Genomic DNA, 27,670 nt, shown 5'->3' with positions numbered 1-27,670 from the left:
ATGCGGGCGAAAGCCAAACATCGTGTCGGCAAAGGTCCCCCTAGCCTCTAGGTAGGCGGAAAGGCGGTCGCGGACCATAGTTTCCATGAGTTTGCCGGCGCAAGAGGTGAGAGAGATGGGTCTCAGGGCCTCAATGCTAACCGGCTTGCCCGGCTTGGGTATGAACGTGACCAGCGATGTGGTCCATTCTGATGGGAGTGGCGAGCCGTCCCATATCGAGTTAATAAGGTGGAGCAGCGACAAAAGGGCCTGGTCGGGGAGATTGGCTAGGAGCGACACTGTGATGCTATCCCGGCCGGGAGCCGTGCCCCGCCGCATTTTCGCCAGCGCCGCCCGCAAGTCGGGAAGCGTGTATGGAGCGTCGAGGTTGGAGTTGGGGGATCCAGAATGTGTGTATTCCGGGCCCACGGGGTCGACCGTGCGACAAATGTATCGGTCGCAGAGATCCTTCGCGAGTTGATCCGTCGTGCCCTGATAGGCATGCAAGGCGCGACGGAGTTGACGCTGTGTTTCTCCACGGGTGGTGGAGGGGTCCAGAAGGCTCCGGAATAGTCGCCTCGTGCTCTTGGAGCTCATCTGGCCTGCTGCCTTCGTGCAGGTGTCGGTCCAATTTGAATCGGCAAGCTGCACAGAATATGCAGCCGCTTGTGTGGTGAGCGCCTCGATACGGGAGCGGAGTTTGCAGTTCAGCTTGTTTCGCCGCCAACGGCATATGAGGCCGCGGCGAGCATCCCAGAGATGGAGAAGGTGCGGGTCGATAGCAGGAGTCACGTTAGAGGTGGCAAGGGTCTGTGTGTGCGCTCGTTGCGTATTAAGGGCATAGGATGCCCACGCCGCGTATTCGTCTGAATCAGGGATCGGGGGGAAGGGTTGAGATCTGAACTTGGTCCAGTCGGTAAGACGGGCCTGGCCCCAGTGTTGGCGCATTTTCTGTCGTGGTGTGAAGGCAATGCGGAGCAGAAAATGATCGCTACCGAGGGTTTCATCGAGATTCTCCCACGTAGCATCGCGGATGTTACGGGTGAGGTAGAGGTCCGGGCAAGTGTCACGTGACACCGAATTACTGCAACGTGTGGGATGTACGGGATCAGTGAGCAGCGTGAGACTAAGCGAGGAGATGAGCTCCTTAAGCTGTCGGCCTCGGGTCTTTTCGTAGTGGTAGCCCCAGTGAGGGCTGGGGGCATTAAAGTCGCCGACTATCACCAGGGGTTCACGGGCCGCCGTACGCAAGGCCTGATGCAAGAGTTGCGCGAAGGAGACCCCCGATAGGTGAGGGGAGCAATACACGTTCAGAATATGAATCGAGGGTTGGCCCCTCCGCTGAGGGAGCACTGAAACCATGCAGTAGTCATACGGGAGGTCCAGATCGAGATCGATATGAACCGCCGTGTACATCTTATGCACGAGGAGGCAAGTGGTGGTGCCGCCTACGTAGGGGCAGTAGCCGGAAAGGGTTGGGGTTGAGCCAGATTCCTGGAGTGCCAAGACGGCTGGTTTAGAGTCAAGTGATTGGAGAAATAGGGAAAGGTGTGAGCGCTTTCGCCTGTACCCGAAACCTCTGGACGCGGCGCGGCTGCATGTTCGCGGGCAACGCTGACGTTTGAGAATGCGTGCGCGGAGAGCTGATGTATAGGCAAGCGAGAATCGATTTGTTGCCAATCCACGAGTTTCGGTGAGCTGATCAATTATTGCCTACACGTGGCAAACTGGGATCGCAAAGATCATCCATGCTGCGATGGCGCCACATTTAGGTGGGGCTGGAATGTAGAATATAACGATGTTCGCCTACGCTGCTTTTGGGGCTCGCTAAAAAAACAGGGGGCGGGAGGGGAAATAGATGGTTGAAAATTAATTCTGAGCCCCATACTACCGCATCTATCATAGCCGATGAGTTGCCTGGAGAGAGAGAGAGAGAGAAAGAAGGGAACGAAAGACGGAGAGGTTAGCAAGCCCATAACTAAATTTAATAATTTTAAAGATTATATATACCCTTTCAATTGATTGATTTATCTATTCTAATGAGTAAATAAGTGAAACCTGACTTCATAGCTTAGCTGACTGGTCGTCGCAATTCTTGCGACACTCGGTCAGTGATGTCCCCATTTCCTCCATGTTGTTTGCGTCGAAAACGATACCTCTGGTGGTTCTCCTGCGTTTCTCTTCAAAATGTCCGCTCTTAAAACAGTTGATTCCTTGAAAAAAGCTCGCTCAAAAAGCGCGTGAGAATGAAGTGCGTTCGCTCTTAATGACCTAGGCTATAGCGGGACTTGAGAGCATAGGGTGTTCCGCTTTCGTTGCCGAAATACGGGGGCGTAGAATACCTGCTGTTGAAAAGCAGTCTGTCCGGCGTCGGCTATTGGTTAAGGCCTGTACGATATCGAACTCACATGTCTCGGGCGAGCACGTTTCCTCTGGCAGCAATGTTTATTTTGTTAGACGCTTCGAGTTTAAGAGGCGAACTTAACCGATGGTGTAAACGGCGCTGCTCAGGTGCCATAAACAGAGGGACAGTGACACACGTTTGCACAAAACGGGCTCGGGCGTATTCACGTTCCAGCGTATTTGTGTGCGTAATCTAAGGGGCGCAACTTTCGCAGCAAATCTGATCGTTATGATTTAGCGTAATATGGCTGACAGAAACAGACGAGAGACTGACACGGACGAACGCTTATTTAGTCTGTTTTATTTCTTGTTTTCATCTGTCCGCCACTTTGCGCCGAGTTACTCTAGTCATAATGGAAGACCAACTACCAACAGTCAGTTCTTCTAAAGCATATTACACTATCGAGTCATGCCATACCAACTGGACCCCGTTGATGTACTTGTAGCCGCCTTATACTTCAAAGCCTTAGAAAACTTCAGATTTACTATATGCGTGCCCTTCGTTATGATCGAGTCGTTGAAGCGTTTCCGACACGCCCTTTAAATTGAACATGTACACCATCGAGAGTGCAGATACTGTTACGGAGCTGTTTGCGAAGGACGACCGTGCGCGGAGAAGCGACGAGCGTGTGGCATGCCGTTTGGTGTGGCTGATGATTCGGGAGTGTATACAGAGCTTGCGTGTCTGCCGTTGGCCCTTGTCGTGTGAATGGCTTGCGCGTACCAAAAGCGTCGTCGTCATTCGCTTCCTCACGGTAACGCTATTTTTGTTCTCATTTATGTTTAAAGCCACTCGTTTGGTAGTGCGGTTACAATGCCTACTGATCGACGAGCCCTCTTGACGTCCTGAATGACTTCTTAATGACGCGTAGTTTCTCTTTCCTTCATTTTATGCTCACGTTGTCAAAGAATGTTATATATCTATATGTGTGCATAATATTGTTACGTGTCTCAACACCACGAAGGGTGTTAATTGAACGTTTGCCACGTGTCAAACCACCGCACCTCCTTACCAGACGTCAGCGTGGCGTGGACAACGACGAAAAGCGCTCACCCCACCATCACCTAGAAACAGGAGAAAAGGATGAACGGGAGGAAACCACGACAACGGATGGATAGGCGCAGTTAATTAGACGAGTCAAATCATCACCCATCCCTCGGCAGTTATCCAGGCGTCAAGACAGCGTGTAAACCGGCTGTTGGAGGGTTCCACGAAAGGGCCTCAGCCGCCCTTCACCTAGAAGGCTGAGCGAAGAACGGAGTGGGCAACGGCGAAAGAACCAGATGTCGCCGGATGTTTTCTTTCCACACGTTCCAAACCAGTTTCTTCGAGGTGGAGTTACTGCGGGTTATGGATAGCATGGGCGTGGCATCGCAACGGAGTCGACGACGGTGATTTGCTACTGGACAGTATTCAGATTCCCTAGTCGACTCGCCTAGGGAAGACAGCGATATTAAACGCAGATACTTTTCGAGAGAGTGGACAGAGGGTCCTGTTGTGAACCGAGACGTTAGCTTGCTCCTGCATGCCTTCAGCACTGGAGCCGTGTAACTATAAGCTAGATAAACCCTTTCTCCTTCATTTTCTACTACTTGACGTCGTAGTCGATGGGCTTGGTGCGTTCCATGTCCTGAAAGCCACTGCAACCGCAGCAATATATATATATATATATATATATATATATATATATATATATATATATATATATATATATATATATATATATATGTTGTTACGAGGGGTTGCGAAGAAATGGTTTTATTTACTCGATGGGCGTAGCGTGATCGCAGCGCAGCCCGGTCTCTCAAACTCCTCGTTCTCTTCGTCTTCTATTTCTTTTATTCTTGTCCGTGCCTTTCGTATCTGTTGCATTTCCTCGCAAGCAGATGAAGCCCGTGGGGCGAGTCTGGATGGACAAGCAGGGTAGAAAGGCTTCAGGCGAGCAATATGAGTAGTATGAGTAGACCACGTAGTACTGTGTGCATGAATCTCTCCAAGGTGGCAGGAACATTGCAAAGGCCAAAAGGCATAGCATGAAATTTGAATAGGCCATCTGGAGTCACGAAAGCAGTCTTTTCCTTGTCGGCAGGGTCCATAGGTATTTGCCAATACCCCGGTCGCAAATCAAGTGTTGAGAAGTATGAAGCAGCGTGTAAGCAATCAATGACGTCATCGATTCGTGGTAGCGGATAGACATCCTTCTTCGTCACTGCGTTTAGATTTCTGTAATCCACGCAGAATCTCCAGGAACCATCTTTTTTTCGGGCCAGGATTACTGGGGCTGCCCATGGACTAGACGACTCTTGAACGACACCTTTGTTCATCATCTCCTTGACTTGCTCAGCAATAACTTTGCGCTCGGACGACGACACTCGGTAGGGCTTCTGGCGGATGGGTTGTGCTGAGCCGGTATCTATTCTGTGACGAGCGCGGGCGACGGTAAATGAAGGGGTGCATCTCTACATGCGTGAAGTCGAATGCAGCCATATGCCTGGCAAGGACTTCTACCAGTGCTTGCCGTTCCGACATACCGAGACCCTTGCTGATCATGTCAAGCATTAGCTCTTCAGAATGGCGATTATCGCAAGGAGAGCAAGCTGTAGAAACGTCCGTAGTTAGCGCCGCTATTGAGCTACATGCGGCTTTATTGAAGAGAGCGATTTTCATACCGCGAGGAAGGACAACCGGCGTGGCGGAACAGTTCAGCGCCCACAATGTGGCGACTCCTTTCGTCATGCACACGACAGAGCAGGGCACAGGTATATCTTTTTAGCACAGTTTACGCGGGGAGGCCTAACTACAAGGTCAACAGAATCAACATCAACAGTAGTTGCAGAAACACGAACGGGCGTCAGGCACCTTGATGGTGCAATCACTTCCATCAAGAACACTGAGAGTGTCTGCGTCCCTATCTTCACCACTCGACCTTTGTTCGGAATGTGCTGATATAAATAACTTGTTCAATGATATTTCGCCACAACCACAGTCCACGGAAGCGCCGCACTGATCTAGAAAATCGATACGAAGAATTACATCGTGCGAACAACGAGAAAGAACAAGGAATTCCGACACGAAAACTTTCCCAGCCAACAAAACACTCACAGCACAAACACCAAGGGGATGAAGTCACTCGCCGCCTATATACTCCACGAAAGGTAATACCGTCGTTCCAAGAAAACATAACTTTGTGGCCTAGCCGGTTTATGAAAGCGAGGCTCACCACAGACACAGTCGCCCCAGTATCAACTAACGCCATGGTCGGTATTCCGTCAATCGAGACATTCACTTTGTTTTTGAACATCACAACAGGCAGAGGTATTTCTTGCAAAGACCGTCCGGCGACCACACCTCCATTGGCCGCGGATGCTAGCTTCCCGGCGGCGGTGAGGAAGAACGGCGCCGAGGGGACGGAGAGCGACGGGCACGGTTATTTGGTGGCGTCAAACTCCGCTCAGATGCTGGCGAATCGCTGCGTCTGGTCTCGTGTGAGAAGTGGTCCATTGGGAGCAAATCTGTCGTCCGCAAGTCATATGAAGTACGGGTTCTAGATGGCGAGAGCATCGGTGGTGTCCTACGTGATTGATGGCCTTGGCGACAATACCGAGCTATATATGTGGAACCGCAGCTGTAGCACACGGGAGGGTCGCGGTTCACAGCGTCTTCCTCGAAACGAATGGCAGGCGGCTGCGGCCGGCGAGAAAGTTCGTTGTCATGTGGATAACGTGTCTCTGCTGCTCGCTGAAATCCGTTATATCTTTCATAAGTCGCGTCGTGGTAGTAGGGTCGGTGCTATTCTTGTCGCGGCCTGTCAGAAGTCACAGGGCCTCGGGGGTAAAAACGCGGCTGCTCTCGTTGTGGCCGAGCGTCATAAGCAGGGCCTCTGTCGTAGAGACGTGGCTGCTGTCGGGGCGCGAGTTCATAATCCTCAGTGCCCCTCGCCGCAGGATGCGGGGAGAAGGATGCCACGTTTGGCTCGAAATCTGGTGGTAGGCGGAAGATTTGAGTGCCTGGATGTGTCACTTGCGCGTGCAGGCTGAGCTCTTCCCAAACTATTTGTCGGATCGTTGATGCCAGATCGAGGGGCTGGTTGCTGTCCACGCTTGCAACTGTCGTCACATTGGCTAGCCTGCCAAACTTCGGCGTGATGCGCCTTGTCTTCAGTTGCTCGAAAGTACGACAGAGCCGAATGATGTCAGCGACGGAAGCCAGGTAGTCTTTTGCGATGAGGAAGTTATAAACATCCTCGGCAATTACTTTTAGGATGTGCCCGACTTTGTCTTGCTCGGACAGTCCAGAGTCCACCATCCTGCACAGTTTTATGACTGCCTCAATGTAGGTAGTGCAGGTTTCGCCTGGCACTTGCGCACGTTGCAGTAGCGTCTGCTCTGCCCTTGTCTTTTTCGTCGCGGAGTCACCGAATCGCTCTTTGATTTCCGAAACAAATCTTCCCCATGTTGTGAACGTTTCCTCGTGATTGTCGAACCACAACAACGCAGTATGCGTTAGAAAGAACACGACGTTCGAAAGCTGAGAAGCGATGTTCCACTTGTTGGCGGGACTCACCGGCACTCATTATAATGGATGAGCCATTCCTCGACGTCTTCGTCCGATCTTCCGGCGAAGGGATGCGCATCTCTCAGTTGTAGAACAGAACTTGTCGGCGCAGCTGTTGGAATGGGCCGTTGTTCATCTGCGTCGTGGGGCATATTCAACTCCGGTGGATTCGGTGGATGTCCAGCAAGGCGACGGCTCCGTCGAAGAACTTGTGGTTCAGCCTCCGTCTTCGGGTGCCGATTACCCCGCACCTCCACCACAACTGTTACGAGGGGTTGCAAAGAAATTGTTTTATTGACACGATGGTCGTAGCGTGATCGCAGCGCGTCCTCTCAAACTCCTCGTTCTCTTCGTCTTTTATTTATTTTCTTCTTGTCCGTGCCTTTCGTATCTGTTACAATATATATAAAGTGCGTGCGTGTGTGAAACTTGCGCCCATTTGGCAGTCTCATCTAGCCCCGTGGTTTCAGAATATTATTCGAACCGCCTAATCACCAGCGATATACTGTTATCAGTGCCTCGATAAAACGCCACCGAAAAGCACTACGTATAATCGCGCATGCATTACGGTCAAGTTTACGGCACAAACACCGAGCAGTCCGTCAAGGTTTCGAACATCCGAGCTTCGTGGCGGAGTCGAGCAGCATGCTGCTGCCGCGTGCTTGGTTCCGTTCTTCTTTGATTTTTTATCCCTCGTGACTCTCTTTTTGTTGTCATTCGTTGCGCCATCGGACCGGAAGTTCTGCGAGCGGGTCATTCGCACGGACGGAGAGACTCGCCGCACAAGACGGCGACAAAGAGGGAAAAATTACGCCTGTACTAAAGTACATCAAGGCGGAACGAAAGGCCTGTGGCGAGAAAGAACGGTGCTGGACCCTGAATAGGGCGCGAATTGCGGACGCAGATGAAAAGAACGAAAAAAAAAAAGAACTAAATACACTCCGGTGGCGTATTATGGGACGGGGGGCAACCGCACCGTTTCCTCTGCTAGAAGGCATCTCGGGTCTCTCGCTGACCGCGCGGTGTGCCGGGAGGGCGCGGGAAACGCACTTTGTTGTTCTTTTTTTGTGTCAAGACCGTCGCGTTTCTGCACAGTGAGGCTGCCTCCCTCGCGCAGCGCTGCTCTTTTTGTGGGTTCGTGCGAGTATGCCTCTCGACGTTGGAGTCTGATATCGCCGTCTTTATTGCTCTAATCAACAAGGCAAGACATTCCTCCCTTGTGCGCGAGGGAGAGGAGACATGTGACCTGGTCACGCTATACGTAGCGACCATCCTCTCGCCCTACAATGCGCCCTTTTGCGTGACTAAGCCAAGTAGTAGGCTCTCCGGAAAGAGAGAACTGCCCTCTTCTGATTTAACTTCTTTGTTTCCTTGCGAGTTTCCAAACCTCAATGCGTTAAGAACCAGAACAAAAGAAGTTCAAGAATACGCAACATTCATATGGGCACGGATTACGAACGAAGCTGTTTAAGTTGCACACATAATGAAATTGTACATTTTTTTCCATACGACACCACAGTACGCCAAAAAAGCCCCACCGTGGTCACCGCACCTCCTATGCATCTGCGTCAACCGCTGCTGCAGCCGCGCCGGCACCTCCTACGCGCGTGCTGTTATAACCACAGAAGCGCAGGCCAAGTGCACAGGCGCCGTCGCCACGCTTTACCCCCCTCTCCCCTACCCGTCTCCATGGCTGAAGCGCTGTCGCCACATTTCCTTCACTCTCCCCTACCCGTCGTTACACTCTTTCCCTTTCTCTTTACCCGTCTCCAGTCCAGCAGCGCGGGAACTTCCGACGCCCACAGAAGCGCATGCCACGTGCACATTTTCCCCCTCACCCCTACCCGTCTCCATTGCTGTAGCGCTGTCGCCACACTTGCTTCCTCTCGCCTACCCATCGCCACACACTATCCCTCTCTCACATACCCGTCTCCATTCCAGCAGCCTGGCATCTCCGACACGAGTGACGTTATAACCACAAGCGCAGGTCAAGTGGCCAGGGTCGTCGCCACGCTCTTTCTCCCGCAAATGGCCGGCGGCGCGCAGACGTTTGTGTATTTCAGTCTGCGATACGGACGCAAGCCGCCCAGCGTACCCCCTCTGGGAACGCATGCGGGGGTTGCACACTGGGGCTAGAGGTAAACATCTTCACTGTAAAAAAGTATCAACAACAGGCATTATGAAACATCGCTTCAGCGCACATTTTTACACGGATGAAAAGAGGACTACACGAACGCCGGACTTCAACTGAATTTTATTCAAGGAAAACAGGGCGTTGTGTACACAGGGCGAAAGGGAGGGGGGCGCTGCGAGTGCGCAGGACCACCCAAAAATATTTTCTTGGTCCAGGCGACAATCGTCAGAGGCGTTGAAACCAACCAAAAAAAAAGGAAAAGAATAAAAAGAAAGTTTGTTTTTCCCGAGCACAACAGAAGGAGCACTGACGCAGTAATCGTTTTCATTAGAGATACGAAAGGCTTACAGAATTTTTCGGTTTTTCTGCGTGCTAAATTTGCGCAACAGACTTGTTCGCTCGAAAAACGTCTTGCATGCTGGCTTGTGCGAGCAACGACGAATGTGGTCGGCTGAATGACCAGCGCCACTTAGTGAAGTAGCATTCCTGCGATGCTCTAGCAGGCGTTCATTCAAACATATTCAAATGCGCGCTGGAACGATGTTTCATAATGCCAATCACAACCAACTAGCTCAGCTGTCCATACTTATCAACAACAGGACTGGCAGCAGGTATAGTACGACAAAACACCAACATAGTACTTAGTTAACGACAGCGCCCAGAAATTGAACGAAGTCTGCAGACATGAGTGAAGGCTGCGGCCTTTAGATAATATAGAGAGTGACAACTTATACAAGCAAGCACACCGCTGTCCAACTCGAATAGAATTTGAATCGATCCATCAACTATGGCTTCCACTTGTAACGTTTGAAAACCGTCGCTCGTCTGTTGCTAACGGAAATGATGGTAGGCTGATGCATATAATCTGTCGTAGCGTTCCATTTCGGCTGCTTCTGTTACCCTATCTCCCGCGAGCCTTCTTGTCGACGCCGCAGCACATTTTCTGACCGCGCTCGCGCCTCCTCGCAGCGATGCTGTACCCCGAGTTCCAGTACCGGCCCCCTCCGCCGTCGTACCAGGCCTCGATGCAGGAGTACCGGCTGCGGCTGCTTCTGCTGGACCGGCAGGGCGGTCCGCCCACCCTGCCCACCCCGGTGGCCTTGGCCGCCCACCACCACCACCACCATCACCACCATGCGGTGCCCGCCCCGCCCCCCGTGGTGCCGCCCCCCGCCGCGGTGACCTCGCAGCCCGCGCCCATGCTGTCTCCGGTGTCCCCGCCGCCCACCTACCGGTCCGGGCTGCACGCCAGGTGAGCGCGCCTCTTCTACACAGTCGCGGTGCTTCTCGAAGAGAGACAAACCCTGAGGACGAAGGAGAGACAGGGTGGCATACTCAAGTCGTCGCTTTACGGTTGCCTTACGTTTCCGAAGTGACCTGGACTGTCGCAAAGCGATGTCTTAAAGGGTCCCTCACCAGGCCCCATAGCAAATTTTGGTTATACGCTGGAGGTTGTTACGTGTCCTCTAGGGATCATTCTGCCGCAAAAAAAAAATGAAAATCGAATCTTCTCATCAATAGCCGAGATAGAAATATTTCAGTGCCGCGAAGCCATGATTTCAGCAGCCTAGGAAGACGCTCTCTCTATTCGCCCCGTCTAGCCTACCCAAGCCAAATTCCTTCCTTGCGTTCTCCCTTACCTGACCTAGAAGATGGCGTGACGCATGCGTCACAGGCCCCGCCTTCATTTTCTTTCTCCTCGCTTTTTTTTTTTCGGCGTTACGCACTTCCGCCGACGACGTCGCGCGCTAGCTGTTGTCTCGTTCGCTCAGCCCACGGTTTTGCGCGCTGTGCACAAGGAAACATGACCAGCGGTATAATTCAGTGCTACACGAATACTGAGGCAGAACAAGTGGATCGCAGAGCATGATCACGCTCTGGAACACGGTAGAAAATGGCATAGTTTCAGTACCTGCGCATGTGACCGCACGACCGTGGGAACAAGCAGACGAAGCGGAAGTACATCTCTCTTGCTTGGGTGCGAAGTAAAACAAAAAAACATGCAGACATTCCGTTTGTGTGTTTTATTATTTCTCTAAACTTCAGTTCGTCGATTCAGGCAACAGATCGCGCAGATAACAGATGTTGTCTTAGACAATTCTCGAAGCCACGTGTCACCACTAGCGACGTCACACTACGGACACTACTACGTAGGCGCATGGGCACGACTACGTCACCGTCCGGCTTGGAGCGCGGCTGCTGCGAGAAGGAAAAACGGCGTTCGGTTTGAAATTTCAGATCTTTCCGCGGCGCGTAGCGATGTAATACTTTGCAGACACGATCGCTATCGTGCAATGTATGCTCTGCGCTTGTCAGCTCAAAATGGCCAGACCTGGTGAGGGGGCCTTTGACAGAGCGAGCTCATTTGATTTGTGAGTGGAGAAATAGAGTTGCGTTGTTCCATAGATGCTGGAGTTGTTTTTCTCTGCCGCACACCTAGTATACTACTTCAAATGACGAAGTGTGATACGTGGTATGACCCATCGCTACGTGCTTACACAACATACACAAGCAAGAGAGATAAGTGAACTCTCTTTTTCGGGCCCTTGTACCAAAATGAACGTTAGGAGTGGCTTCATTGCTCGCAGTGCCCTGCCAGCGCGGCTCCAAAGTGCAGGCACAACATCCCGCATTCTTGACTTTATCGCGCGAGTGTCGATCACACGCTAATTTAGCGTCTTACAAAGGCGAGTCTGGCAGAAGTACGCGCAGGCGCACAAAGCACTCTCCAGTGCAAGCGGCGTCTGCTAACGCTGTTCCCTTCGCACGCTGTCAAGAACGGCGAGCTACGAAACAAGATTGCCACACAGTTACGACAGGGCGACACGACGCGCACCTCTCCCTCTCCGTCGCTGCAGCTGGGAGGCGTTCAAAGAAGCGGCCTTTGCGCTGGAATCCGCCGCCTTCCACCCGCCCCATCGACATTGTGACGGGACTAGTTCGGCGTGTGTGAACAATGATTCCGGAGTTCCCCAACGCGGAGCTGATTTGACACGCAGGGACAAGCTGCCGTGGGGACGACGTATTTTGGTGCGTCTCACGCTTCGGCCTGGCACGGAACAACGAGCGACCCTCGATCGGCGCCGATAGTTCCCGGAACGGCACCCGCCAACGCCGTCGTCGGGCATCAGAGCGCGGTTGCCTTTGTGTACGTAAACTGATCTGCAGAGCGGCGGCGAGTTGGTGATGAGTAAACGAACAGTCGCCGCGTCGTAGGACCGGCGGATCGAGTGTATAAAAACTGTGGTTGTGCGAATGCTGAGGACACTTCTCTTGAGCAGTCATGTTAGACTGAGTCACTTCTCTCATGCAGTCCTGTTGGACTAATACTCTTTTTCTCAAGCAGTCATGTTAGACTGATTTAGTTTCTGTAAATAAACCCTTTTCCTCGTTCTCGATGAGAAACAGTTCTTCACTTCATCAACGATCTCAGCGTAAATAATACCCCTGTCACACTGGGAGTTTTAATGTCATTCGAATCGAATGGCATTCGATGCAACGAATGTCATTCGCCCCCCGGAGCTGCTACACCCGAAAAATTAATGTCATTCGGTGGCGATATCAATGGCGATGATTCCGAAAAAAACGTCGCAACTAAAGTAGAACAAGGTAGGTATAAAGTGCTTGCATCAGCATTCCATAACTTTAAATATATTTTTGGAACGTCACTTCACTGAAAAAAAAATATTTTAGTAATGCGTATAAAAAAAGTTGTTCCATTTCAGACTATGTGGCCACTATAAGCCAAAACAAGGCTTAGCCACCTGAGTAGCCGATAAATTGAAAACAAACAAAATGGCTGACATGTCGACGCTGGACGACGACGCTAAGTTGCAGAAGGTGAAGCGATAAGTTGCTGCGTACTTTGCATTACGAGCAAGGCGTAATAATCAGAGGAAGCGATTAGACGTTCTATGACCGACGAGCAGAGTGGCGGCGGCATGGACGGCGGCATGGACGGCGGCCAGACGCTACTGAGCTGGAGAGTAACAACATTTTGCGACAGCCTGCCGTACAGATTTTGTCTCTTTAGAGTAACAAGTCCATTAAAACACGCAAACGTTATTGTTTCTATGCGAATATGGTTTTCAATTTGCAAATACTGTGTCCTGTTTTGCTTTGTTTCTGGGGTTGAGAGTACACATTCGCTCCGAGTGCGAAGCCGAATGAGTTTCTCGAACTCATTCGATTGCCGAAGTCATTCGGTGCTAATGACATTAAATATCGCTGTGTAGCAACCGAATAATGTCATTCGATGCTAATGCCATTCGGTTCGAATGACATTAAAACTCCCAGTGTGACAGGGGTATTAGTTGGACGACGGCATGGGCCAGCTACCTTCGAATTCATGCCGTACTCCAATCTTGGCAAAGGACCACGGACGATGGGATTGAGCCCCCAATCCTGACAACGCCCATATGACAGTGGGGTCGCCCGGTATAGTTCAGAAATGCGGGATACTGTACAAGTGGTGCTGCACGTAGGACGCACCACGTAAATTAAGATACGGTAAGATACGCAGTCGTGCGCTTTACGCAGGGCCTATCACGTCGGTTGCAGTTTGTGCAAGTAGTAGATCGCACAGGCGACGACGTTTAGCCGAAGGCGGTGCAAACAAATACATGGATGTCTTATTTTGTGTCGGTACGGCGAATGGGTTCGTACTGTGTGTCGTATATGTGGACATCCGGCCAGAGTTGTGGACCACTGTCATGGCCGCCACCACGCTGGTGACTACAATCAAGTGGGTGCGACCGGCTTATCTCGTAGCCTTTTGAGGACTGGTTCTCGGACCACGATGGGTGTTCGTCCTGTTGCCACGTCCTCTGTCGATTCCCACGATTACTCGACACCGTGAGGAGCGTCACCTTTTTGGATTAACGTCAACTGCACAGAAGCTATGACTCCACTTTTCTGAGAACAGCACGGCACTCCTGAAGGCGCACATCTTTTGCGAATCAGTCGTTATCAACAACTCGCCTAAACGAAAAAGCCGGCGGTGTTGGGCATTCTTGCGCAGTCACCATCGTAATTCGAGTGAAGAAGTTAGTGCGCCTGTTAGGCAGAAGTTGTTAGCTCTTAGTCGAAATATTAAAAGGCCTCAAGCTAACGTGTATATCTGCACCTCTGGAAGAATACGCTGAACTCTTGTACGCCTTTTTTATTGATTATGTGTGTCTGGCTAGCCGTGGATGAAACTTTTGACACGTGGCGCAATGTGATTCGGGCCGTAACTCGCCAACTATGGTTTTCTGTTGAGGTCAACCTCTCTGCCTTTCATTAAACCCTCTCTCTCTTAAGTGTTCTGATTTAGTTTAGAATAGGTTAAAAATGCGACGAGCGCGAGTGTGCGCAACAAGAGTATCGAAAAGACAGAGCAAAAGAGTTAAAAAACATATACGCTCTAGTGTTGGGGTTTGATACCTAATTTTTTTTTAAATTTTCGTTCTTTCCCGTTCGCTCTGACCCAAGCACCCCGGGGTGATCGCGAAACCGGAAAGCGTCGCGTATCGCCTCCTCGTCAGCCGCGCTGCTCCGGTTTCTCAGTCGGAGGGAGGACGGTGTCTGCTGCGCGTGCCATCGAACCAGAGCGGCATTTTTCGCCGCGCCTTTGCAAGAACTTCGCCTGACGGGTTGCGCGCTTCTTTTTTTCTTTTTTTGCGTTGCGTTTATTGTTATCTCGTCTTTCTGCCAGGCCCCTCTTATCTGTGCAGCGACCGTTTCGGAACCTCACGACGGACTAGGTGGCTGGTGCTTTGGGACACGAAGAAAGCGAAAGCTTTGCGTGTTTCGTTCGTTTCCTGGAGGGCAGATTTTCGTTTTACTTCTTCGCTCGCGGATTTGACGGGTCGTGCATCTCGAAAGCTGGTTTCGCCCACTCGCCGTGCGCTCCTAATGGTTGCCCCGGGGACGCGCTGGCCCGGTCGCCGTGTGGCCCGCTGCCGCGCACCGCTGTGCCCTCCCACTTTCGCGTTGCCTAATTACTCGCAGGCGGGAGTTCACGTGAAGCGCGTTGGCCTGGCGCTTTCGCTTCCCACTGACTGCGCGCCCAGTGGTAGTTTTAATGAAAAGGCGCGCTTAGGAGCATTATTCACTTCGGCTGCTAACTACGCTCGTACGCGCAGTGGGTGACTGCGCGCTGGATTTCGGGCATTGGGCGGCCGCATTGAGATGGGGGGCGCACTGAAAAACTTGTACTCGTCTTGCGGTGAGCGTTACCGGACGCAGCGCGACCAGTATTAATCTCATTGCGGCGACCTTCGTAGCGCCTGTGTTGTTTAGGAGCATTAATCCGAGTCAATCAATCAATTGACCAGTCAGTCAATCAAACATACCGCGAGCAAGTGCGAAAGCGCATCCGCGAAACGGGAAAGTTGCGATCTCGAGAACCCATAACGTGCCAGTGAACTGGAGGCCGCAAGATCTTGGCACACCATCGCTGAAGAAAGGATGGGACCGTTGCGCAGATGGTGTAAATCGGCCCTCGGGAATCTGCGACGCGTGTACTCTGGCCGCCCGGGACGGCCGATGTGGCGTCCTCCGACGAACCGCTTCGCGTAGCGTGCGAGGTCCGTCTTCCAGCCGAGACCACGTGCCTCCTCGACCCCCCCCCCCCTTTTTTTCATTTCCAGACGGTTCGCGTCCTCGACAGCTGCGGGGACGAACGAGGACAGCGAATCCGACGAGCGGTCGTCGCGACCCGCGAGCGTCCTTCGCGGCGTAAGCGAGCCAATTGCCGGAAAAGACGACTCACACGAACAGATGGAAACGACGAAATGCGCGGCGAATGCAAACGAAACGTCAACGCGTCGTCCGTCAGGCGCCACCGCTGCAGTTTTCGCCGCGAAACGCGCGGCGGCTCCCGCGGAGACGCTAAGTGCGGCGCGTTTTTCCATCCGCACGTGTTGCCCGCTCATTCATTGTTTGTCGCCGTCCTTTGTTGGCGCCCTCTCGCGTCGAGGCCGCGTCGGCAGTTTGGTGTTTCTGCGAGTCGCCGCGTGCGAGCGTGCGGACACGCTCCTTGACACACTCCGCGGTCTCGGAGGCGCGTGGACCCCCCGCCCTCTCCCTTCGAGCAACACTGGGGCGCCGCTTGGCTGCTGGCGCCGTTCTGCGTGTCCCGTTCGTCCCATTGTGTGACCCGCAGCGAGTTGCCGCTGGGCGCTTGCAATCGCGCTGTCGGGGAGCTCAGTGCGCGAGCGTCGGTGGCGGGTTGTGCACGGCACAGAGCTAAGGACGGCACAGGAAATGGCGTCAGTCGCCCCAGCGAACGAAGCCGACTATTGGTGTCGCAAAGCCGCATAGTCTATGGCATCGTAACCATTTCTTCAAGGTCTCACCGGCGATAACCATTCCTTTTAGGTGACTGTGATGCGTTTTATGCGAAGCATATTACGAGAGCTCAACCCAGCTCCTCAGGCGCGGCGGTGTCGCCTTGAAACCACGTGACACCGTGACGTCACGACAGAGGAGAAATGGCTTTGGCTCAACTCTTGCAAGACGGGCTGGGTGGGAATCGAACCAGGGTCTCCGGAGTGTGGGACGGAGACGCTACCACTGAGCCACGAGTACGATGCTTCAAAGCGGTACAAAAGCACCTCTAGTGAATGCGGTGTTGCCTTAGAAACGAGCTGTTTCTAAGGCGTGCGTCTCTTGCTCAGGCGCACATTTCGTTGCCGCGCCGAACGCTGCTTTGCTCGACGCTCACCGCGTCCAATGCGGGGCGCGTAGTCGCTGCCCTGTAGCCCATTGTCTTACACCCCTTGGCGGGTCGACGGGAACGCTGTCGCGTTCCACTCTTGAAGGCGAAGCAGTAATGCATGAGTTGTTTCTTCGTCTAGCCGAACCAAATATAGCCAAGCAACAGCAGTTCACCAGGCTAAACAGTGGTTCAACAACTAAAATAAAGGCTAGTATGCTTCGCATCCTGGGCTTAACCTTACCTAAGCCACAGCCATTTTTTGATTCCATGTCTATATCTGAGGAGTTTTTTTTTTTTTCGAAATGAGCCAAATCCACAAACCGAAACTAGGTCAGATAAAACGGTGATGACAAGAAAAACTAGGCAACTTTCTCATAGAAAACCCGTTGCAACGAAATGGGTCAAATAGCGCCAGGCAAACGTGTTCGCAGGTCGTATTTCGTATCGAAATTGAGCCAGATCCAGCTGTTACACGGATCAAAATGAGCCAAATCCATTTGCCCAATAGGAGAGCGCTTTTGGCGTGACGTCATGTAGCCATGGCAGCCTCCTTGTCAGTTCCCGACAAGGAGTTGGTTCCCGCTTGACAGCTCAGAGTGTTTCGTTCGTGTTTTCGCGAGTTCTTCGCTTTTCTGATATCGTTGTTCATGGATTCGGATGGCAATGAAGAGATCGGCGAAAATCTATCCCTAGACGTCGACGACGAAGTGAAAAGAAGCCGCATCACCACCGTAAAAGCAAGAATGTGCCGTTGCCAAAATGCAAAATGCAGTGTTCTGCTGCCAATGTTATTATAACTTTTCTGTCAAGATTACATGATGCCATTCTCGAAAGCCAATTTTAACAAAGTTTTCATAGCAATACCGCCTAAAATCCAGCGTTTCAATTCAATACGAGCCAAATCCAAAGTTCTCACCCTAATATTGGGCATATTTGCCGCATAATTTTTCATTACTCGTGGTCGTAAACTTGCCCTAGCTGACATGTAAAGCATATCATATAATAGCTTTGATAGCGTTGCATTTAGGTCCGGTAACAAATTTTTGCTTTTTTCTCAACTTCTGTTTACGTGGATTTGACCCATATCGAAAAAAAACTCCTCATCTGCCTTTAATGTTACGGTCGTTATTATTAAAGAAAGCAAATTGGCAAGGTAGACCGGCTAACCAAATATATCCTGTTACCTACTCCGAAAATGTGAAGGTACGCCAGAGTAAGATGAAAACAACAACACTGCACACACCAACACGAGTATGCAGTCGTCTCAGCACGAAGAGAAGCAGCGGAAACACTGTCCATTTCAACACATCCAGATAATCCCACTGAAACTCCCAACTGTTCTCTCTAGCTTTCCTTTTTCCTTTCTCTCCCGCATTTTTGTGAGTAAATGCAGTGATCGCCTGGTTCGTAGTGTCAGCGCTACAACCTGCTTTGTCTTATCCCGTTCCTTACGTTGTTTTAACTCTGCAATGCCCCAACAGAGTTTCGCATTAATGTAAATTACAACTTGTTCACCTTTACTCCTGTTCATGGAGAGTACATTTGTATGGTGAAAACAAATAATTAGTTCTGAGTTATGAATATTGATTAGTATAACAATTAACTGATTAGTAATTCGTTCGCTGAAACGTACAAGACTGAAAACTATCTCCAGCGTTTGAGATACGCTACTCTTCGCAGTGCGCTAAGGTTCCCTTCGCTAAATCAGAAGTTTGAGCTATCAACGCAGCTTAGCGCATGTCATACACTGGACATTGCAGAGTTACGTACAAGGAACAGGACAGACGTTGCAGTTAGTCTTTTCGCCGCAGCGCCACTTTGTCTACGAGACCAGCCGATGGTGCGAAGATCACATTGAGCGCCTCTGCAACCCTGTCTGTTGTAACCTTCACATTATTATTTAATGTTTTGTCGCTCGTCCATGTGTCCGCGGGAGAGTGGCACGTTGGCTTGTTGCTTATTTACACCGTGTTACTGCCACTGCTGCGAGCGCAGTTTTCCAAAGAAACGTTCGTTACGGGTGGCTTCTCCACACTAAGACCGCTTGTGTGGAGAAGCCTCGTTTACGAGCGATAAGCCGCGCACTCGACACGCGTACGGGAAGGGGACAAACCGATGCAGGCACCGAACTAATGTTTATTGAATCAAGGCAACAACTGCCCACCCGCCCCCGTCGTTGGCGGCCGGGAAGGCGTGTGCCCACCCTGGCGTGTTCCTACATTTATTTTCTTTGCTGTATGTCGCGTCATTATAAGTATGTCGTCGCTTCGTTTAGGAAAGCGCAATTTGGACACCACCAGCTCGTATTGTACGGCAAGGTTCTGACGAGTTTTCTACGCAGTAAGCGGCAGGTGCTGGGACAGCTATTACCCCGCAACGATTACAGCACATCTGCTTCCAACCGCGCCGTGTGCTTTCGGTCGTCCCGAGCACTGTGGACGTCGACCGTCGCACTCCTCGCGGGGAAGACGCAGCGTAGCGTCTGCGAATGGGAATGCGCGCTCGACTATGTTTGTTGCGGGACTAAATGTGGCGCCGTTAAGAAGTCAAGAAAACTTTTTTTTTTCAGTGAATGACTGCCGCAGTTGGCTGTCCGTGTGAAGGAGAAGCTGTAGCGCTAGCGCGAGAGACGGGGCGACGTAGAGAAGGCGCCAGGAGGCGCTCCGTTTCTGGCCGGCCATTGCAGCCTTTGCAGCCCGTCGGTGAGGTGCCGTCGTCTGCGTACTTTTCGACAGCGGGAATGCGCGGCACAGAGGTTTCTGCGGGGCGTTATGCAACCCTTCCCGCCGTGTTGTGGGGGGAAGCTCTCCTCAAGTGCGGCCTCGAGCGGACGGGCGCGTGGTGCGCCTCGCGCCAGTGGGACGGCGGCGTTCGAGCCGCGGCGTCGAACCGCGCGCTCCTTCCGCGCTGGTCCCGAGTCTCCGGCGGCGGCAGCGCGTGAGCGACGACGGTCGGCGTTCCGCCAGTGCCTCCGTCTTTCTTGCGTCTCCGCTTTCCCGCCTTTTGATTTGTGTCCGCGGTGGTGGACCACCGAGAACAATGGGCTGACAATGGCAGACGACGAGGAGGAAGGAAAGGGAGTGCGTGCGAGCGCCGTTGTTCACTCTCGGTTGAAGGTCGCTGTCGCACGGCGGCCGTCTCGCGCATCGCGGCCGAAACGTCGGCTTCTTTTGCCTTTTTTATTGTCTTCCCCGTTTTTTTTTTCTTATTGGTTTCGCGACGTTATCGCGACATTCGGGATGAATCGAGGTTGCGTGCGGGTCGTTACGAGATGCAGCCGCATAGCCGGCGGCATTGTCTCTTCACCGGGTCTTCAGATTTCTCGTCGTCGCCGACTTCCAGTACTTCGAGGCGGCACCGGTTTTCCATTTGTTTCTTTCTTTTCTTTGTTCGTTTATCTTTTTTTCGTGGCCGTGTGTTTTTCCGTGCAGATCGCTGCGATGACAGAACAGCGCGGGCATTTTGGGCGTCTCCGCGGATTGGAAACAATGGGTGGACAGAAAATGACAGCGTTGTCGTGCGAGTCTTTCCCGTTGGAGGAAAGAAACCTCGGATCCGCTGTTTAACGGGCGCTGCGAAGGAAAGTGGCACACGACTGCAGCACTGCGTGCGAACGCAAGTACACTCTGCTTGCCTTTATGTGCAGAAGCGTTTACTGGCTTGCCATTAACTACCAGTAACAACGCTGTGGTTGTCAGTTCACAGCCAAGAAGCATTAACATCCATCTGGTGAAAAGAGAGTGAAAATAAATATTTAAAGAATGCTTCAGTGGAATCAGGCACTAAAAGGAGTGTGTGGTGCAGAGTGAGAGGGAGAGAAAGGAAAGACAGGGAGCTCGACTAGAGATTATCTCCACGGTTGGCTACCCTGTACCGGAGGAGGGGCAAAGAGGTGCTGCTATAATCGACAGAGAGAGAATGGAGAAAAAAAAATGAGACGACGGGTACAGAGACGGCGCAATGATAAATAGAGGACAATTCGTCGACTATCTTCTAGCATTGGAGATAGGCGAGTTTCACCGGTACCGGATTATTGTCATGCCAGAACTGTGTAAGGAAAAACGGATGGCGTCAGCACGCTCCAGTTCTCGCACCAGTTCCTTGTGACGTTATTATATTTGATGGCATTCGGCGGAGGGTCATTAATGTCATCTACGAAAAAAGAAAAAACGCATCAGACCACATCAGTGATTCGTTCGCCTCTCAACTGGTTTACTGTGACAGGCCCTCACAAACGACACCGCCATCTTCTTAACTTATTTTGCTCTGTTCACGGCTTCAGGAATGGCGGCGTTCGAAATGCGTTCTCACGGTACGTATACATCTGATTGACTGTAACGCGATAGCATTATCAGGTTACAGTGCCTCCAGAATCGGTTCGCGTTACAGACCGCAAAAGCTCATGCGAAGACGCACATAGCGACCAACTTTGAGTTAGTAGGCACTTTTAGATATTGCGCATGCAAGCGGCTTTTGGTACTCAGACGGAACATTGCGTGCCCGAATATTCGGGCCCGGCTTGCGTTCTTTTCTACTCCTTTTGGGTTCTTTCGTATGCCTTTCTTGCTCTCTTTGGTAAGTGCGGCAGTTTGCGTCCCCTAAGTTTGCTTACGCAAAATATACAACTACGTAGTTTCTGTGATATCGGTTATGTTTTGATTAGACCATCTTATGAAACGGTGCCGTTTACACTTATTGCACTTCCTTCGGGATCGGACCACTTTACTCGGCGAGAGAAACAGCAGCACCGACCCACGCATAAACCTGGGAAGGTAGGCAAAGAAGGATTCGGTTTAAAGAGACAAATCAGCTTCGACTGTTAAAGTATTCCTTCAAGAACTGTGTGAATAATTTTGCGACAAGAGGTTGATTATTAAGATAGAAAACCAAGGCCAAACTTCCATTTTCTTTCTTTGTACAATCTTGTGCCGGGAGGTAAGCGTCGGTACGTCAGTGTGTCCTCGTGGTTTTCAATATATTTTCTTGTGTTCGGGTCGTTGTGGCACGGCGATCCGCTCACTGAGAATGCAGTGCAGCCCGTCCTTATCCTTAGGAAAACGAATAAACGAGGCAGTCGATGTTCGCTTCGATGTCAGTGAGGGAAGCTTGAAATTGTCTCAAGACAACTTCTTGCTGGGCAAGTTGGTATTGATTAATCATGCCTCTATTTGAGGCGCCAAAAAACGACACACAGCACACAAGAAAGGACAAGGATGGCGCTCTGTCCCGTTGTCCTCTCTGGTGTGCTGTGTGTTGTTTTTTGGCGCCTTAAAGAATAGGTGTATTGAAGGTGTCGCGGATGTCGCCAAGTCACATTACAGTATGCAAGGCTGTGACGCTGATTGCAAGGGGTTAACTATATATTAAGATAAAATAAGCGAGGGATAGAATGGAAGCTATTTGGACAGACACCCAACAAAGTGCGAGTCAAAAGTCGCAGTGGTGCTACAATTTGGTCTTCTCTCTCGTGGCCGAATGTCCAGCGAATCCCCGGCTGCGACGGCCGTGCATGTACCTAGAAGCATCCTCCTTGCCCCATCGTTCGTCCAATCACACTGCGGTGCGCGCAGTGTGCACACAGGGTGACACTATCCGGAGTTGCAATACGTCAAGGCCGTTGCCACAAATCGCTAGCAGTGCAACGGGCCTCGTGTCTCGCAGCATCGCAAGACACACTTCCTCAAAGAAAACACTTCCACGCCCGTTGGAGCATCTGGTCCGTTCCCGGAATATCTCGGCATGGTGCAGTTCAGCGGGTCGACTGCACTGCTTCCACGAGCCGAATGGCGGAAGCCCCGCCCACGCGCTTTCCGTAAACAGGGGCTCCCCCCGACGGCTGTAACCCTCCGCCGCCGTCTTGATGTCGAACGGCGTCTCTCTTGTGACCGCACCGCGTGACCCTTGCGTGTGGCCGCCCGCACAGACAGCGCCGCAAGGATTCGTGACGTCACGGCGCGCTGGTGCGGGAACCTCTGCAAGGCAGCGTCGCCCTCGTGCCGACGTCTGTTCGGTATCGTGCGAGGGTTACTCGATACGTAGGGCCGGTCTTCTCCGCGTATCCGTTGACGCTCTATCACGCGCAGGTTGGGCGCGCTCTTTCCGGGCGTCTAGTTTGGTTTCGCGGTCCCGCGATAAAGCAGGTAGCCCTGCGTGACCGACACCCGTGGCCGGTGGGCCGCGATCAGCTGCCCGCTGATCTCTCGGCGTGCCGGTCGCTATCGAGGCGGCTGCGCGACGTGGCCGACGGTCCGCGACGGGAGTACCTCACCTCGGATCGAGGCGATCTGGAGCGCGACATTAAAAGCGCCGTCCCGTCGCCGTCGAGGCTTCTTCGAGCGCAACCAGTGATCGTGGTCGCCGTTTATCTATTTCTTTGCTCCGCTATCGCACAGTGGTTGTTGCTACCTCTGCATCGTTCAACTCTGCATCGTTACCGCGAGACTAATGGTCGTTCTTTTTGTGTCTCGGAGAAAAGTTATTTTACCGTCACAAATAATAGCACAGCACACATTGAAGCATAGCATATTGTGCATAATGAAATGCTCTTTCCCAAAACATACGTCTCCAAATAAAGACATTATTACGTAAAACATAAAAATTCTACAAAACGCAGTTTTTGCTGGCACTTGGTAAAAACAACAATAAACTACCATCATATGTACAAAAACGTTAATATTAAATGAAATTTAGAATATACATTTCAAAGATAAATAACCCAGAAATTGTGCCCGAAAAAATAAGTACTCATTACACTGCCGTTCTTCGCATACATGGCATGAGCATACACCAGTTCATCGCTCATGCCACGCGGTGAAGCAGTTCCTGGATTTTGTGAAGCATAGGTGCAATCCGCAATTTTCCCACAAAACGTCTGTTTATTCGCCCTTTCGGCATCTTCTGAGGATGGTCCGATGAGAAGTACAAGGAACGCACTTTATCAGTTCCTCTAGAGACGTGCAGCTCTTCCCGTACTTATCGCCCTCACGTAGCTGGCCAATTACACGATTATGCATCCATGCATATCTGTTTGCATTCTTTTGCAGATTGTCTTTATCACCTCTGCAGAGAGAAAGAGCAGAAAGAAATCCTACGAGGTTGTAAACTGTCTTGCGTTGATCCGCAGTGCTGGGCCTAAATGTTCTACGGGTGGCCTTCATGGTGGTGGTGGTAAACTTTATTGAAAAGGGGGAAGCGGAAAGGGGGAGGTGGCCGAGGGATCGGCCTCAAGAAAGGCCCGGGGCCCTGCTTGGCCCTCTCCGCCCACTCCACCAGTTCAAGCTGTCGGTGCTGAGTGGGATCTCGCTGCTGAGTGGGGGTGAGAAAAAAACGGGATCGAGGTGGCTTGAACGGAAGTTTCTTTGCTGCCGATGGATCATAACCGAGCGAAGTATGCACCCTGAAGATGACCAGTAGAGCTCTCGGGTGGTGCAAAAAGATCGCCAGATAAGCGCGCACAAGGAAGGAGACCGCGCAAGGTCGTAATGAAAACTCGCCGGTGAATAGCTGCGGTTGTCGCATGCCGACTCAAAACGTCGTCGCCGTCAGAGCTTGAACCTGCTTTGCCGCCATCTTCGGAATCGTAACCCGAGTCCTCGTTACGAAAGTGAAGTGCGGGTGCGACACCATGGTGTCGAGCACGACGCTTTTCTCGCGACGCAGGCGCGCGGGACGACGCCGTGGGAGCGACTCTCGACGACTGCGCGGGCAGCGCCGAGATTTTACGAGAGAGGCGAAACCTGTACTCTTGGAAACTGTTTGAAAATTCCAGGTCCACATGTTGCACATGCGGCGCACCTTCGGAAGCACAATTTGGCGGAATAAAACGACTCGGACTCCAAACCGAACAGCTGGCGTCATTTCGGTTAATCTTCACCGCTCAGCACTGTCGGACGGCAAAGCCGGAGACAAAATTAAATTCTGCATTTGCTGGGAGTCATTTGATTACAAAATTTTGATGCTAGTGCGGTATGATCGTGAGCGGCACGCTATTTTCTCGAACGCGTCATAAGGTGACAGCCGCGCCTCTTCTCGCTACAACATACGCACATTGGTTCCCGAGAAGGTTAGTCAAAAATCACAACATCGCCGGAGCGCGAAAATTTAAACCCATTGTGAAAGTGCAGTGCCTGTACTAACTTCTGGACGGCCTTATATGGATAAGAAACGGCTTTAAATCATCGATCGCGGGTGATCGATTTGAATGGGCGTGGTAGCGAAAGAGTTCAAGCAGCACTGACACGCACGCTTCCGTAGTTGCGCAAGCTCAAACCGCGGCTCCTCGTGCGCGATGGCCTCACGCACAGCCGGTGCGCACACGAAGCCACGTGGCCGCCGAGGGCGCTCGCCGAGCCCAGTCGTGTTCGAAGTGGGCTCCGTGAGGATGAGCAGGGTTTTCTTTTTTGTTTTGTTTTCGTGTAGCCGCCGTCTTCCTCATCGTCGCGTACTCCCGCTGTTGGCCGTGCGTGATTGGCTTTGTGCGATCGCGTGGAAATGCCACGTGACTGCATCTACTGACATGCAGTCACGTTTAAGGGGGCGGGGGGAGGCTGTCCTTCAAAAAAAAAAAAAGAAACGAGAACGTTCTAACGCTTCTTTTCATGAACCGCCAACATATCCGAGCGTGCAGCAGCGTTCTCAGCGTGCATGGCGCTGCCTTGCTTTGGTAATGACGGAGGCATTTTAGCCGAGTGGGCGGCAGACGGTTTGCGGAAGAAGAAAAGTCACGAATAATAACAGCCTGGAAAAGATGCGAAGGGGAAAACAGTAAATGGTCAAAGTCCGGCGTGTCCTCGCCGCTAGTTACTTAGCGGGTACTAACCGTACGCTGGTTTCTTTATTTCCTTCCACCTCGACTTACTATAATTTACGATAAAGTGCACCTTTGAAGCACAGGTGGTCTTGGCCTTGATTGAACCGATTCCCCTGTGCCACATCTACTTTTCCTGGGTGCCTCGATGTTTGGGACAGTATGGAGAATGCTTGCTGAACCGTTCGGTACGCTTTTCTGTTCCGCGCGATTTATTTCGTTAAAATCGCTTTGTTCTTACTTGCTTGTTTTTCTTTCTCGTTTTCTTTTATTTGTATGCCCTCATAAATGTGGACTCTCCGAATTCTTTCTTACATTTTCCACGCCGGCCAGCCTTAATTCACACCCTGCTTCCTTTGTTTTCCGCTTAAGTTTACCAGCCATGCGACACGTAATGAGTGCGCGTGGCGTTCAGCTAAGAAGGGCGTCCGACTCCCGGCCTCCGCGTTTCGACGAGGGCGGAACGCAAGGAAAGTCGCACCTAGATTTAGGTGCACGTCGAAGGACCCCCAAGTGGTCGTGATTAATTCGGAGTCGTGCACTACGCGCGGCGTCTCCCACTGCGCCGGTGTTGCGCCGGGACGTTAGACCCCGCGAATCAATTGGTAAGTCGAGTGTGCTTTTCTCCTCTCGCATTTGTGCCACCGCACTATATATGTGGCAGTCCCGTCTATTGTTAGTCGTATATGCGCCACTGGGGCAAAATTGTCCCGGTCACTTGAGCTTCCAATGCGCTCTATATAAAGCGCACCACAAACTGCAAAGGGGGCCAGCGGCTGCGCTCGCCCTGGCGCGTACGCTTACTTGATTGCACTCACCGCGTCGCGGGCACTTAAAGCGAACAGATGTGAGTTGAAGAGAGATTTGAAGAACGCTTCGCGGGCGCTCTTTCTGCCTCGGCTTTAAGTTGCGCGTCACGCAGCCAGCTGTCGGCGCTGTTTGACGCAGCCGCTCGGGATGCACTGCCCGCGCCCGTTGCCCCCCGTAGCACTTCGGCCGCCTCGGACCGTGTGCTTCTGAGAGCGCGCCTCTCGCCGTGCGTGCCCTGGCGTTCCCGCTCCCAGCCGCAGCTGGTTCGCGCAAGCACTCCGACCGAAACGCGCGCACAGCAACAAAATTGTCGCCTATTTAGATACGCGCAGGAGCCGTGCACCGCGGGTGATTTGGCGGCCAGGCCGGCATTTGGCGCGTCCCTCTCCCCGCGAGATCCGAACCGGGCCTCCGAGAAAAGACGGCGCGCCGGAGGCATTGTTCTAGGACGACCATCGGGAGCGACGGGCGCTCGAACAAAAGCCCCGCCGGCGGCCGCCACCTTTTCACCCTCGCGCAATCTCGCCAAAATCTCGCGCGCGGAGTACGGCGCGGTGCATCTCTCGCACCGCGGTGCGCACTTACGTTGCGCTTCTTAAAATTTTCGCAGCGTTCTCCTCGCTATTTTTAACTACACATATATAATGTGCGTGGCGAGTAACCGGGTGCAGCCGTGAGGTGCTGCGGCTCCGTCCAGACGGTCAGCGAAAAGCGCGGTCACACCGAGCGCAAGTGTGAACAGCGTGCGCACAAACCGTCCGCACTTGCCGTGAGGAATGCGTTGCGCTTGCGTCCCATAGCCCGCGAACTTGAACTGCCAAGTTGGGGCTTTTGTTTGACGACCAGCGGTCTACTCGCGCGAGGTCATACTTCAATGCTACTATTTCGCTATCACTTTGACCTGCCCAGATGTCCTGTCTTTATTGCACGTATAGAGGCAGAGGACTAGCGAAAATCACCTCACAAACATTCCATTAAAAGAAAATTATTCGACAGCACACATTGCGAGTAGATCTGCCTGGTGCACTGTCGTGTGCCGTCGAACCTGCGTGACGCTCAACCGACTCCAGACAGGTGATCTTATTAGGCCTCGGTCAGATCAGAAAAGGCGTAGAGGCCAATTACCTCGTTGTGTACGCACCCTCTGGCTCACCCCCCGTTGAAGCGAAAAGCTGTCTTTCGCGCTCTCTTAGTCACGTTGCTGGATCTGCGATATCATCGCGTAAGCATAAACCCCAAGCCCATCGACGAATGCGTGCAGTAGTAGGAATGAATGAAAAC

At 52.1% G+C, this 27,670-nt stretch overlaps 1 protein-coding gene across 2 annotated transcripts in view; it reads left to right on the top strand.

Annotated features, from left to right (window-relative positions):
• The window catches only part of LOC139048638 (uncharacterized), a 257,675-nt gene that overhangs the window by 172,506 nt on the left and 57,499 nt on the right, over window positions 1-27,670 (top strand). For both annotated transcript variants that reach the window (XM_070523092.1, XM_070523091.1), the window contains exon 3: window positions 10,041-10,323. In XM_070523092.1, coding sequence (XP_070379193.1) covers window positions 10,041-10,323 — 283 coding nt within the window. The remainder of the gene's footprint in view (window positions 1-10,040; window positions 10,324-27,670) is intronic.

The sequence above is a fragment of the Dermacentor albipictus genome, chromosome 8 (genome assembly GCF_038994185.2).
Source record: "Dermacentor albipictus isolate Rhodes 1998 colony chromosome 8, USDA_Dalb.pri_finalv2, whole genome shotgun sequence".
NCBI classification, from domain to species: Eukaryota; Metazoa; Arthropoda; class Arachnida; order Ixodida; family Ixodidae; genus Dermacentor; species Dermacentor albipictus.
This window is presented reverse-complemented; position numbering and strand designations above follow the sequence as displayed.